At 45.2% G+C, this 14,906-nt stretch overlaps 1 protein-coding gene across 5 annotated transcripts in view; it reads left to right on the forward strand.

Annotated features, from left to right (window-relative positions):
- Nucleotides 1-14,906, forward strand: part of LOC110497353 (coronin-2A) — a 58,463-nt gene that overhangs the window by 20,218 nt on the left and 23,339 nt on the right. For 4 of the 5 annotated variants that reach the window (XM_036933719.1, XM_036933717.1, XM_036933720.1 and 1 more), the window contains exons 2-4: nucleotides 9,417-9,617; nucleotides 11,715-11,831; nucleotides 12,203-12,352. In XM_036933719.1, coding sequence (XP_036789614.1) covers nucleotides 9,417-9,617; nucleotides 11,715-11,831; nucleotides 12,203-12,352 — 468 coding nt within the window. Of the gene's footprint in view, nucleotides 1-59; nucleotides 433-9,416; nucleotides 9,618-11,714; nucleotides 11,832-12,202; nucleotides 12,353-14,906 lie in introns of those variants that run through there. The other variant, XM_036933721.1, reaches the window with a different exon arrangement.

A 14,906-nucleotide genomic window follows, 5' to 3' on the forward strand; every position in this document is an offset into this window, starting at 1 on the left:
CCCTGTTTCTCTTCGTCACTGGGTTAGGCACCACCCTTTTAGGGAGTGTACACACACACACACGCTCCTGCTCTCTCCTGCTTACAGTGACCACCAGCTACTGTATACTGAACTCTGTGTCCGTAGACCTGCTGTACTGCTCTACCCAGAGAGAGTTGGATGAGCTCTGGTTGGACTCCAGCAGCAGGACTGTAAGGGCTTGGTCTGTAGAGTTGGATGATATCACTCAGTGGCTGTACTCTTTGAAGCCTGTGTTGCAGGAGGCTGGCTTGCTCCACGTGCCTCAGAGAGCGAGACGGGAGAGAAGAGATTTACAGAGGCAAGCCATCTAGACGTGACATATAGACAGCACCTGCTCTCTCTCTCTCAAGGAGCTCTTCTCTTTTTCTCCTCTCAGTTGGCCTGCCTGCCATCCCACACTGACTAGACAGGGTGAGTAGGCTTCAGACAGAGGGAATGACAGATCTTTCTCTCTCTTTTTCACTTTCCGCTGTTCACTCATACTGTCTTGATCTTTGATACTTGCTCCTTCTTTCTGTCTGTCCTCTTCACTACCTCTCATTCCTTTAGTTTCCTGTCCTTTCATCTCTACCTCTCTCTTCCTATAATGTGTGTGTGGTAACGTGTTTGTTGGCGTGGGGTGAGCTCACCACAGGGCTTGACAGTTGTGTGTGTGTGTGTGTGTGTGTGTGGGATAGCTGAGTGAGGGACAGGGTGATTACAGTGTGCAGTTTTCTGGCTCCTGAGGAGCTGAGGCAGGCTCCAACAAGATACACCTAACACCTCTAGGGAGCGTTTAAAGTGTGTTGTTTGCGTCCGTGCATAGTATTTTTAAAAGATCCTGTCGGCAAAGCTCTATGAAGTTGTCATTACAAAGTAATTATTCACGCACATCGCCAGCGGCAGCATGATCCTGCTGCCTCTGGCTCAACCAAAAAGGGAATGTGAAGAAGGAGCTGTTACAGTTTTAGAATAGTAAACATGACATCATCCCTATACTGAGTCAGTCAAGTGTTAAATCACAGATGGGTTTTATGGTCGGGTCATCTAAGGCTCTCTGCCACTGAACTATGGAAGACACACAAGACCCACAAGACCTATTCATCAAGCTCTGGGTCCCATTTCTCATTCAAGTTAAGGCTGTGTGTGTGTGTGTGTGTGTGTGTGTGTGTGTGTGTGTGTGTGTGTGTGTGTGTGTGTGTGTGTGTGTGTGTGTGTGTATATATATATATACACACACACACACACACACACACATGTTTCCTCTGTCTACAGACCATGGGGAAAGAAAGAGCACTTTGAGCTTGTGGAGGATCTGCAGCAGGTGAAATGTTATACTAGAGAGAGAGAGAGCCTGGGACTTGCAGCACTATCAATGGGCAAACTCCCACTACAGGACAATGTGTGTGTTGAAGTGTACAAGCATCTGTATACAGGCTGCACGCCATACAGAACAAATGCTAACTCTGAATGAACAACAGTCAGCTGTTTTCCAGTTGCTTATGTATGCAATAACATGCGTTTGTGCACCTGTGTGTGTGCGTGCGAGTCGGTGCATTCTTAGAATGCTAGAATTGCATGCATTAACATGCGTTTGTGCACCTGTGTGTGTGCGTGCGAGTCGGTGCATTCTTAGAATGCTAGAATTGTATGCATTAACATGCGTTTGTGCACCTGCGTGTGTGCGTGCGAGTCGGTGCATTCTTAGAATGCTAGAATTGTATGCATACGACTGCTGCCAAAGTCAATGGTATTGAAGCCCAGAGGAAGTATGAATGTGGAAATAACATGTATGCATGTTTTGCACAAACAGATAGCCTATAGTCCCATGGCCAAACAACTTCCCTATACAGTATACAGGTGTAGTGCCAAACTACTGTCAACACTCACTCACCACTTCCTACATGTTGATACACTCTGGTAAAGTCTGGTAAAACGTCCTTTTAAAAGTTTCAAAAGCAGAACACCAGGCAATGGAATCCTGGTATTATGTGGGTTCAGATAGCAATATAAAGTGCTGCTTTGTGTTGTGCAGATCTTCAAGCCGTAGGGATTTCTCCAGTGACAGGAGTGAATTTAATGATTAACTAATGGGTGAATTAGGTGAGCAGGGTGTGGTGTGTCCAACAATGGGACTATGCCTGTATCTACACGTTACTTCTCTCATTGTAGGCCAATGCAACCCTTTACAGTACAAATCAATCAGAAGGCTATGCTATCCCACCTCAGCACACACACACACACACACACATCCCACTCGCTCCATCAAGGCATCTCCTTCTATATTACATTCCTCTTTTCCATGTACATTCTACAGTGTTGGGCTGTTATTGTGTTACCTGTGCTGCATGGCCTTCTCTTACAGGGAGAAAGCCTGTAGCGCGCGGCTGTCGTCTTGAGTATCATGTCAGACAGGAACGTAGACTCACACACACAGACCTGGACATTCCCTGGCTCGTGTTTCCCTTTGAGCGCTTACAAAACACGGCAGGCAATCCGGCAACAGCCCTCACTCTATCTCCCCCTTCCTCACTCACCTTACCCCCTCCTCAACTATCCCAGACTCGCCCTCTTCTCCCACCTTACCCCCTCCACAACTATCCCAGACTCGCCCTCTTCTCCCACCTTACCCCCTCCACAACTATCCCAGACTCGCCCTCTTCTCCCACCTTACCCCCTCCTCAACTATCCCCACTCGCCCTCTTCTCCCACCTTACCCCCTCCTCCACTAACCCTCTCACAGGCTCTCATAGTGGAAACATCAGTGGAAAGATAGTTTAATAGTAACATATTCTCCTAAACCATATAAACATAAGACAAGACATTAGGTTGAGGTAAAGGTGAGAGATTTGTAGTTTGGTTGTGAAGGGGGTAGCGGGAGTTGTAGTTTGGTTGTGAAAGGGGGCAGAGGGAGTTGTAGTTTGGTTGTGAGGGAGTTGTAGTTTGGTTGTGAGGGAGCTGTAGTTTGGTTGTGAGGGAGCTGTAGTTTGGTTGTGAGGGAGCTGTAGTTTGGTTGTGAGGGAGCTGTAGTTTGGTTGTGAGGGAGCTGTAGTTTGGTTGTGAGGGAGTTGTAGTTTGGCTGTGAAAGAGTTGTAGTTTGGCTGTGAGGGAGTTGTAGTTTGGCTGTGACGGAGTTGTAGTTTGGCTGTGACGGAGTTGTAGTTTGGCTGTGACGGAGTTGTAGTTTGGTGAAAGAGTTGTAGTTTGGCTGTGAAAGAGTTGTAGTTTGGCTGTGAAAGAGTTGTAGTTTGGCTGTGAAAGAGTTGTAGTTTGGCTGTGAGAGAGTTGTAGTATGGCTGTGAGGGAGTTGTAGTTTGGCTGTGAGGGAGTTGTAGTTTGGCTGTGAGGGAGTTGTAGTTTGGCTGTGAGAGAGTTGTAGTTTGGCTGTGAGAGAGAGAGTTGTAGTTTGGTTGTGAGAGAGTTGTAGTTTGGCTGTGAGGGAGTTGTAGTTTGGCTGTGAGGGAGTTGTAGTTTGGCTGTGAGAGAGTTGTAGTTTGGCTGTGAGAGAGTTGTAGTTTGGCTGTGAGAGAGTTGTAGTTTGGCTGTGAGGGAGTTGTAGTTTGGCTGTAAGAGAGTTGTTGTTAGGCTGTGAGGGTGGCGGAGGACGTTGTAGTTTGGCTGTGAGGGAGCTGTAGTTAGGCTGTGAAGGAGTTGTAGTTTGGCTGTGAGGGTGGCGGAGGACGTTGTAGTTTGGCTGTGAGGGAGCTGTAGTTAGGCTGTGGTGAAGGGAGTTGTGAGGTGACATGAGAGAGATCACTGATAGATGTCAGAGATGTTGGAGGTTTAGTGGTGGGTGGAAGGTGTCATGGTGCCTCCAGCTTCAGGCATGGCGTTCTAACAGAGAGTCTGTAGTCCATCTCAGCCACAGAGGTAAATAGAGAGATCAAATCAAATGTTATTTGTCACATGCACCCCAATACAACAACTTACAAGCCCTTAACCAACAATGCAGTTCAAAATATTTGCTAAGTACATTTTTTAAATAAAAACTAACATTAAGATTACATAACAATAACAAAGCTATATACAGGGGGTACCGGTACCAAGTCAATGTGCGGGGCTACAGGTTGGTCAAAGTAATTTGTGCATGTAGTTAGGGGTAAAGTGAAATGTATGCATAATGCCCAGCCAGTAGCAGCAGTGTAAAAACAAAGTGTGGTGGGGTCAATGTAAATATTTTGGGTGGCCATTTGATGAATTATTCAGCAGACTTATGGCTTGGGGGTAGAAGCTGTTAAGGAGCCTTTTGGACCTAGATTTGGTGCTCCAGTACCGCTTGCCGTGCGTTAGCAGAGAGAACCGTCTATGACTTGGTTGACTGGAGTCTTTGACAATAATTTGTGCCTTCCTCTGACACCGCCTAGTAAATAGGTCCTGGATGACAGGAAGTTTGGCCCCAGGGATGTATTGGGCCGTACACACTACCCTCTGTAGTGCCTTACGGTCAGATGCCAAGCAGTTGCCATACCAGGCGGTGATGGTGCAGCTGTAGAACTTTTTGAGGATCTGGGGACCCATGCCAAATATTTTCAGTCTCCTGAGGGGGAAAAGGTGCTGTGGTGCCCTCTTCATGACTGTCTTGTTGTGTTTGGACCATGATAGTTCGTTGGTGATGTGGACACCAAGGAACTTGAAACTCTCGACCCGCTCCACTACAGCCCCATCGATGTTAATGGGAGCCTGTTCGGCCCTCCTTTTCCTGTAGTCCACGATCAGCTCTTTTGTCTTGCTCACATTGAGGGAGAGGTTGTTGTCTCTGAGCCTCCCTATAGGCTGACTCATCGTTGTCGGTGATCAGGCCTACCACTGTTGTGTCGTCAGCAGACTTAATGATGGTGATGGAATCGTGCTTGGCCTGCAGTCATGGGTGAACAGGGAGTACAGAAGGCGTTGCAGAGGGAGGTGTTTAGTCCCAGGATCTTTAGCTTAGTGATGAGCTTTATGGGCACTATGGTGTTGAACGCTGAGCTGTAGTCAATGAACAGCATTCTCACATAGGTGTTAATTTTGTCCAGGTGTGAGAGGGCAGTGTGGAGTGTGATTGAGATTGCGTCATCTGTGGATCTGTTGGTGCGGTATACGAATTGGAGTGGATCTAGGGTTTCCGGGATGATGGTGTTGGTGTGAGCCCTGACCAGCCTTTCAAAGCACTTCATATGGCTACTGACTTGAGTGCTACGAGACGGTAGTCATTTAGGCAGATTACCTTCACATTCTTGGGGACAGGGACTATGGTGGTCTGCTTGAAACATGTAGGTATTACTTACTCGGGTCAGGGAGAGGTTGAACATTTCAGTGAAGACACTTCCCAGTTGGTCCGTGCATGCTCTGGGTACACGCCCTGGTAATCCATCTGGCCCTGCAGCCTTGCGAATGTTGACCTGTTTAAAGGTCTTGCTCACATCGGCTATAGAAAGCGTAATCACACAGTCATGGAACAGCTGGTGCTCTCATGCATGCTTCAGTGTTGCTTGCCTAGAAGCAAGAATAAAAGACAGTTAGCATAAAATACATTTGTCCTGTATTGACGCTTTGCCTGTTTGATGGTTTGTCTGAGGGCATAGCAGGATTTCTTATACGTGTCCGGATTAGTGCCAATGCATGTGAACTTTGCCCTCCTCTTGGCTCTGAACTTTGACATGTTGTCCTGTGGAAAGCTAGAGATGCGTCCCAAATATCACCCCATTCCCTATATAGTGCACTACTTTTGACTAGGGCTCATGGGGCTGTGGAGAGTCCTGAACACACCAAGGTGACTGGGGTGAGACGGTAACGCACCCAGCTCGCACAGGATTAAAGAACAGATTGTTGAAAGCCACTGAAATATGAAAGGCGTGAAAAATGCAACTTGAGATTGGTCTTCTACATTTGTCTTTGTGATGCGTTTCACAGTGGTTTTTACAGCACCCTTTTACCATATGAAGTTGTGAGTCATTGGTTATAGCCCTCCGTTGACAAAAATAGATGTTCTACAGTCCAACTGATAGAGCTAGCTCTATATATTATGTACCTTGCTCTCCTTTATACAGCAAGAGATATCCAGCCTTTGCAATGTGCTATACAGACATATTTGACATTTTTGGAGCAGTGGAAGACTTTTGATCAGCAAGATGACAGGGTTAAAAATAGAATAATCTGTACTCGTCATCGTTTCCTTGTTCAGACGGCCCCCACTATGCAGCCAAGCTGTGTACCTACCTGCTGTTAAAGCACAAAATGGAACTGTCACTTTCTCTCACTACTTAACTCTGTATTTGAAGTCTATGACTACAGGCTGGATTTCTAGGAAAAGGGTTGGTGCTTTTTCTCCTCTTGGAGGCTTGTCACACTTTGTCTGTGTCTGAAATGGCACCCTATTCCCTTTATAGTGCACTACTTTTGTCCAGGGCCCTATATACTGTATATAGTAATGCACTCTTATTAGGCAAGACTGCCTTCTCACCTTGTGCACCAGAGGCATGGAATAGTCTACAACCCATGCTTCATCTAGCTATGTTAGTGCCACTGAATGAATTACACATTCTGATAGTAGACTCTGTTACAGAGGAGTTTAAATGTTTTTTTTTAGGCTGGATCATGTTGTTGTATTGTATTGTTGTATGTTTTAATTCTGTCATGTATTGATTGTTGCTGCCTCCTTGGCCAGGTCTCCCTCGAAAAAGAGACTGGGTCTCAATGGGCTTTTCATAGTTAAATAAATCAAATAGGCTGCCATTTCGAACGCAGCTTTTGAGATTGCCATTTTCAAGCCCCTCACTGTGAAGTTCTTCAGGTCATTGTGTTCCCTCTGTGGAAGAAGAAGAGAGACAGGTGGGTTTGGAGAGAAGCAGCGGGTTGAGAGATAATGATCAGGTTCTATGTATTTGGGTTAATGACTGGAAGCGGGGAAAGACACATTCAAATAGAGAGCCTTGGAGCAGAACGATGTCAACTCGGCTCTCTACAGCTGAACCAATGGAGAGAGCCTTGTTGGAGCTGGGTCGTGTTCATAAGGGAATACTGTAGCAAAACGTTGTGCAACGGAAAACAAAAATGAGTGAATTTATTGGATAAGTCCAGCTGTTTTCTTCCGTTGCGTGCACTTATGAACACCACCCAGAGCCAACCAACGTTCAACGTCCCGTCATTCATTCCAACAGGGCCCATCAAGCCTGTTCTCACTGACTCAAAACTGACAGGCAATAGGCTGACACTATCAGGTACACCCAACAGGCTCCTACTGAGGGGTAGTAGAGAGCTACTGTCTCTGACTGCTACTGACAGGGATGGGATATGGCTGTTGCTTTCTCTTTCTTTTGAGGACACAGATGTTGCTCAGAGCAAGAGCGGAGAGAAGATAGGACCAGTCTGATAGGACCGTTGTGGTGTTTGTGTAAATATACACATAGGACCTGGTAGACACATTCCTGCTTTCTGTCTTGACATGCATTGAGATATTTCACTGTTTGGGATTGTGTGTTGGCTTTTGTTCATTTGAGGTACAAACATTTGTCAGCAGTCTCAATGCATTATTTCCACTAGTGTAGTTCACCTAGGAAGCTAGCTGTTGGCAGTGCAGCTGCAGGGATATGGCATTATCAGTGTGAGCCATCTGTGTCCCACGGCTGGTTGGGTTCATTCACTCACCTGAAAAGGTTAACGAAGCTCTCGTCAGGTAGAGAACATTCGGGCGTGACCGCACAGCGCTCTCAACGCTCACCCGGGGGTAGAAGACGATAGGGCCACGCGTAAACAGAGACTGAGGCGAGCTGAAGGATGGGAAATCTTATTCCCTGTTTCTCGCTTTCTTTTTCTCTATCTCTCTTTCCCCCCTCTCTCTTTCCTTCTCTCTCTCTCTCCCCCTCTCTTTTCTTTCTTTCTTTCTCTCTCACCTTCTTTCCCTCTCTTGCCCATCTCTCTCTCTCTCCCCCTCTCTCCCCCTCTCTGCTTCTGTTGAGGCCAACCAACCACCACCACTAAAGCCACACCCGCACCAACCAACCACTGGCCTGCCTGGCTCCCAGTGTTTTATTTTTACCTCTCCCCCCCCCACAATGATGTCACTCTGTCTTCCTCGTTGCCATATTTTTACTGACACCATCTGCATCGCCAGAAAAAACTCACTTCCATCCAAACACAGAGAGGGATGATGTCATTAAGCCATAGGTCATTTCCAGGTGACACAACAGCCCATATCCTTTGGGCTCCAGATAGCGGTTTCCTTTAGGCACAGATCTAGGATCAGTTTACCCTCAGCAAACCTTTAACTTTAACCATTGGAAATAAAAATGTTAAACTGACCTTAGATCAGTGTTTGAGGAGCCACTACATACTACTCCTATTTACATTTGAGTAATTTAGCAGATGATCTTATCCAGAGCAATTAGGGTTAAGTGCCTTGCTCACGGGCACGCCAGCAGGTTTCTCACCTAGTCAGCTCAGGTTTCGAACCAGCGACCTTTCGGTTTACACTCATCATACCCTAACCTTGACCATTTGAGAGAAACACTGACCTAAGATCAGCGTCTATAGGGGCAGCTTCATCCTGCTCACAGTTTTGGTCCTGTACTGTTACTGTACTGTAACCTCAGGTCCACCAGCCTCTCCTCTAATTCATAAATAATGACCATGCAGCAGTAGGCAGGCAGACAGACATGTTGGCTAGCCAGGCTGGGTCCCAGACGTTCTTCCACACAGGCACTTATTCTAGCACATAGATGACTTATCCACTAGCTGGAGTACTAGGTTGGCTTTAACAGGCACTAAAACAGACGGAAACAGGGAGGGACTACCTGGTCCAATAAGAAACACTCTCTTTAGCTTCCCGTTGAAAACCGTTTTAAAACGTTTTCCCTAATGGATAGGATCCTGAAGTGCAGGCTGCAGAGAGGCGGATGGACTAACAAGAGGCTTACGGTTTGGGGGAGGTCTAATAGTGATTATCTTGCTCTTCACTTTACTGAATGGTTCCAATCCCCCGTGGTGTTTGACAGTGTTAGGGTGCAGCTTTACAAAAGGTCCATCTATCCTGTCACCGTGTAGAATGTCAATTGGAGTGGGCAGCTTGCCATTTTGATTCTAATAACTGTTATGTGGTGGCCTGCTTTTCGGAGATGTTTTTTTATGTCTGGTTGACATAGATGGATCTCTCACACTCTGGTAAGATTGGGCTGAAGTGCTGTCTCGTTAAGGCGTATATCAATCGAAAACCTTGTTAAAGACACCATTAAAGGCACCATTAAATTAACTTTGAGAAACTGGCAATTCTCCTTCATTGACCATTCTTCCTCTCTCTCCCTCCCCTCCTCCATCTCTCTCTTCCTACTTCTCTCTTCCTCTGCCTTGTCTTCCGCTCTGCCTAATGTGTTTGTGTAGTGAGGTATGATGTTGATCCAAAAAACAGGATTCTACATTTTCTCTTGCTCTCTCCATCCTAGATGACATGGCGTCCTCAGTATCGCAGCTCCAAGTTCCGCCACGTGTTCGGTAAGGCCGCCACCAAGGAGAACTGCTACGATGGCGTGCCCATCACGCGGAGCGTCCACGACAACCACTTCTGCGCCGTCAACCCGCGTTTCATTGCCGTCATCACAGAGTGCGCCGGAGGCGGAGCCTTCCTGGTCCTCTCTGTCCATCACGTGAGTCTCCGCCCACCTTTGCTTTTTTTGAGAAATAAATGTGAAATCTCTCTCTTGTCGAGGTAGAAGTTTTTCTTAACCGTAGGTCTGGGATCAGAATATCAGTAGTTAGGGGTAACTTCTACCTACAGGGTGATGTCATTGTTGGTGAATTAGTGAGTATTTGAGGGTCTTCACATTTGATAGATTCTGGGCATATTGTTTGAGATGCCCTGCTGCGTTATATTACCTAAAATGTCTGTTTTTAGCTTTGACTTTTCATGTTGAGGTATCCCTCCAAGCCCTCTGTAGTCTGTTGCTAAGGCTGATGTTTTGGGGGGGGTTCACTTCAAACAGCGCCCCAGCCAAAGACCGGCAAAAAAAGGCAGAAAGAAAATGCAGGGAAAGTTAAACCGTCTAACCCATAACTTTCCCTCCTAAAACACCTGTCATCTTTATTTTGTTACCCCTCCACAAACTCTTTCTCCCTCCTTCCCTTTGCTGTCTAGATATCAAAAATCAATCTGACTCGTAAATGACGTATACAAAGATGTCCTTTATTATGTGTAGCCTCTTATCAGTGGAGGCATTGTGTTGATCTCTCCACTGAACTTGGCTTTCTCTTTCAACTCCCTGCACGGCTATAGCACCTCCAGACCTCTTCACCTGAACACCAGCTGAATTTACAGGCTTTCATTTATCAAAGACCTTGCAGTGATTCATCAGAAAGGCTCTCGACCCACCGCTCCCTCTTTTCCCTCTTCCTTTTTTCCTGTCTTCTCCCTTCTTTTTCCCCTCTTTCTTCTTGAAGGGGTCTCTCTCTGAATTTATCATACGCCTCTTCTTGGCTCAGACAGGAGTTACATAGGGACTCAGGAATGACATAACTCACCTATGTCCCCCTCCACCCGTCGCAAGGAGTTGAAACTATGGCTTGTCTCAGAGACGCCCTCCCCTACCCCGACACACACACAGGCACGCACACACACACACTGTTTGGTCCCTATAATCTAATACATGTATGACCCATCTCTCTCTGACAGCATGTTCTTAGACTGAGTCATTCATGTAGTTTCAGGGCTCACCCCCCTATCCCAAACACACCTTGCCTACACACACACACACACACACACACACACCATGCTCCTCCTGGACACCAATGCTGTCATGCAGTGTGTGTATGCGTGTTGTGTCAGTCACCTGTCACAACAGACCTGTGAGTGGTTCTTTTCAGACTCATTAGTAAGGGTGCTAAAACAGGCCTGGATTACTGCATTCTTAAACTTCTTGAATTGTCTGATGCAAATCAGATTGAGACCATAAGGATTGTGTAATAGAGACATGTTGTGTTAAAACAATGGTGAATAGTGAACACGCCCCAGCATTGCTCAACATGCTCACCTCTGTCATAAGTTGCTGATCTTGATAGATTATGTCTAGATCTTCAGGAAGTGTCTGAGTAGACAGACATCTAAAGAATAAAACACATCAATACGGTTGGCTTTTAAAACTGTTTTCACACTCTTTCTTAAATGACTTCTTTATGTACCACCTTTGCCATCATGTTAGCCAGCTAGGGTATTGAAGTTAATTATTCGTAAACTATTCCTTGCTGTCATTGCCTATTGCTCAATTGTCTTCAGGTAGGTGAAGGGCTTGCTATGCCGCCTTGCATAGACTTGCTGGTTAGCTCTGTAGTGAGGTTGTCATTCAGTATGCTGAGGTAGGCTGCCTGTCCTGACTTGTAAAGAGGAGTCAGACTTGGTTCTTTCTAGGCTGGTCTGCCGATTACATCATGTTTACCTGGACGAATTCTGTCCCTGACTTTGAATACTGGATATTTGTTGACCGGTTTCTTTGAGTAATGAATATTAATTTTATCTTGCGATTTCCCCTGTTTACCTTTAGTCCTAGTCCTCATATGTTTATGTATAGTCTGTATCCTGCCTACACATTTCTACCTGATGTAATGATGAATAAGATCAAACCTCAGACTCTAGCTCCACTTTCTCCTGAACCCATGGCTCCTAGGAATCTTGCAAACACACACTGACTTCAGGGCAGGAGTGTGAGGCCTGATGTAATGTTCTATTGCCCCCCCCCGTCTGTGTTATTCAGACAGGGAAGGTGGACCCCCTTCACCCCAAAGTGTCAGGCCACAGAGGTAACGTACTGGACATCAAATGGAACCCCTTCAACGACTTCTGTATAGCATCCTGCTCGGAGGACTCCACGGTCAGTAGTGTACACACACACACACAAAATCACTTTTCCATTCATTTCATACCACTGACTAAGTAGCCAACTGGGGTTAGAGCAACATCTTTTAAACAGTCAAAGATAACTGGAGGGCCTAGGTAATAGCTGTCTGAAGTCCTGACCTGTACTACCACCTGTAACATGTTTGAGACTTACAACTCTTCTTTGTGTGTTATGAATTAGCTGCTGGTCAGTCTCAAATTCCTCACCTTTCAGTTTGGCTCTCTGAGTTGGCTCTAGTCAATGGTTAGCTTTGAAGTGTGTGTATGTAACTTTTTATGTGTGTGTGTGTGTGTGTGTGTGTGTGTGTGTGTGTGTGTGTGTGTGTGTGTGTGTTGCTCTAACAGGTGAAGGTGTGGGACATCCCTCCCCATGGTGTGCTGAAGAACCTGACGGTGCCGTGGAAGGAGCTGCAGGGTCACAGCCGTAGGGTGGGCCTCATCGAGTGGCACCCTACTGCTAACAATGTGCTCTTCAGCACTGGCTATGACTACCAGGTAACACACACACACTAACCCTCAGATACACAAGCCCATGTATACAGTGCCTTCAGAAAGTATTCACACCCCTTGACTTTTTTCAAATTTTATTGTGTTACAGCCTGAATTTAAAATGGATTCAATGGAGATTTTGTGTCACTGATCTACACACAATACCCCATAATGTCAAAGTGGAATTGTGTTTTTAGACATTTTTACAAATGAATTAAAAATGAAAAGCTGAAATGTCTTGCCTCAATAAGTATTCAAAAACCAGGAAGGTTTTTCAATGCCTCGCAAAAAAGGGAACCTATTGGTACTTTGGATGGTGTATCAATACACCCAATCACTACAAAGATACAGGTGTCCTTCCTAACTCAGTTGACGGAGAGGAAGGAAACCGCTCAGAGATTTCAACCAGTTAAATGGCTGTGATAGGAGAAAACTGAGGATGGATCAACAACACTAACCTAAATGACAGAGTGAAAAGAAGGAACCCGCTCAGAGATTTCAACCAGTTAAATGGCTGTGATAGGAGAAAACTGAGGATGGATCAACAACACTAACCTAAATGACAGAGTGAAAAGAAGGAACCCTGTACAGAATAAAACTATTCCAAAACATGCATTCTGTTTGCAACAAGGCACTAAAGTAATATTGCAAAAAATGTGGCAAGGAAATTAACTTTTTGTCCTGAATTAAAGCATTATGTTTGGAGAAAATCAAAGACAACACATTACTGAGTACCACTCTTCATACTTTCAAGCATAGTGGTGGCTGCATGTTGTGGGTATGCTTGTCATCGGCAAGGGAATTTGTTTCGATAAACAGAAAAGGGGATAGAGCTAATACAAGTTTCAGCAGGACAATAACCTAAACGCAAGGCCAACTATACACTGGAGTTTACTAAGACAACATTGAATGTTCTTGAGTGACCTAGTTACAGTTTTGACTTCAATTGGCTTGAAAATCTATGGCAAGACTTGAAAATGGCTGTCTAGCATTGATTAACAACCAACTTGACAGAGCTTGAAGAGTTTTTAAAAGAATAATAGGGAAATATTGTACGATCCAGGTGTGTAAAGCTCTTAGAGACTTACCCAGAAAGACTCACAGATGTAATCGCTGCCAAAGGTGATTCAGGGGGTTGAATACTTGTCTAATCAAAATATATTTGTGTTTTATTTTCCATTAATAAAATAAAATGTTCGAATTTTTCTTCCACTTTGACATTCAAGTATTTTGTGTAGATCGTTGACAAAAAAATGACAAATCCATTTGAATCATTGTAAAGTCACACACACACACTCAGACCCATATACCCTCACAGCTACTCCTGCTCACACACACACTCAGACCCATATACCCTCACAGCTACTCCTGCTCACACACACACTCAGACCCATATACCCTCACAGCTACTCCTGCTCACACACACTTGCATACAGATACTCAGACACACTCAATGTAATATATCGCACATATACAGAATAGTGAGAGCTAACCTGGAAATAGCTTTGGCAGGAATAATCTATCAATGTTGAAATGCAGCCAAACGGGTCACCACATTCTACTGCAGCTTAATCTGCTTGGCAAAGTGCAACAGTATGCATCACCATTTTTATTTTAGTTAAGCTTTATTTAACTAGGCAAGTCTGTTAAGAACAAATTATTATTTACAATGATGGCCTACCCCAGCCAAACCCTAACGACGCTTGGCCAATTGTGCGCCACCCTATGGGACTCCCTATCACGCCTGGTTATGATACAGCCTGAAATCGAACCAGGGTCTGTAGTGACGCCTCTAGAACTGAGATGCAGTGCCTTGGACCGGAACCCAAATCGATCACTGTCTATCTGCCTCACATGAACATTGCTCTTTGTTGACCTTTAAAGATTCCTTGGCAATCTGTTGAGCTCCTCAGTACTTGAATATTAGACTCCCATGTAGGAATTTACAGTATAAGAATGCAAGTAAAATGTGTTGGAAATAGGGCTGTTACGGTGACCGTTTTAACACCACACCGGCGATCACGAGTCATGACGGCTGTCAAATTCCATGTGACCTTTTTAGTCATGGTAATTAGGCTTCTCCAAGCTCTGATGCTGCTGATGGTACTCAGCACTCTATTGTCCATCTAATCACTCAGACATCAATGCAAATGTTATCGAAAATCTAATCAAACACTTCATGAAAGCCCATGAGCTCATGTTGCACAACATTTCCATAGGCTATGCAATTGCGTGAGAAAACAGAGTGATGGCCTCTATCTAATAGAGGAGGATCCCATCAGATTTCTATAGGCTAGGCCTACTGTAACGATCGTCATAATGGGTAGACCAAGGCGCACGCTGATTTGGGTTCATCATATTTATTTTAAATGTGAACCAGCAACAAAACAATAAAAAGACACAAACATACAGCCTTGTAGGGCTCAAAAGCAACAATACAAAAACAAGATCCCACAAACAACAGGTGGGAAAAGGTTACCTAAATATGATCCCCAATCAGAGACAACGATAGACAGCTGCCTCTGATTGGGAACCATACCATCTAACATAGAAATACAAA

This window comes from Oncorhynchus mykiss, chromosome 10 (assembly GCF_013265735.2).
Source record: "Oncorhynchus mykiss isolate Arlee chromosome 10, USDA_OmykA_1.1, whole genome shotgun sequence".
NCBI classification, from domain to species: Eukaryota; Metazoa; Chordata; class Actinopteri; order Salmoniformes; family Salmonidae; genus Oncorhynchus; species Oncorhynchus mykiss.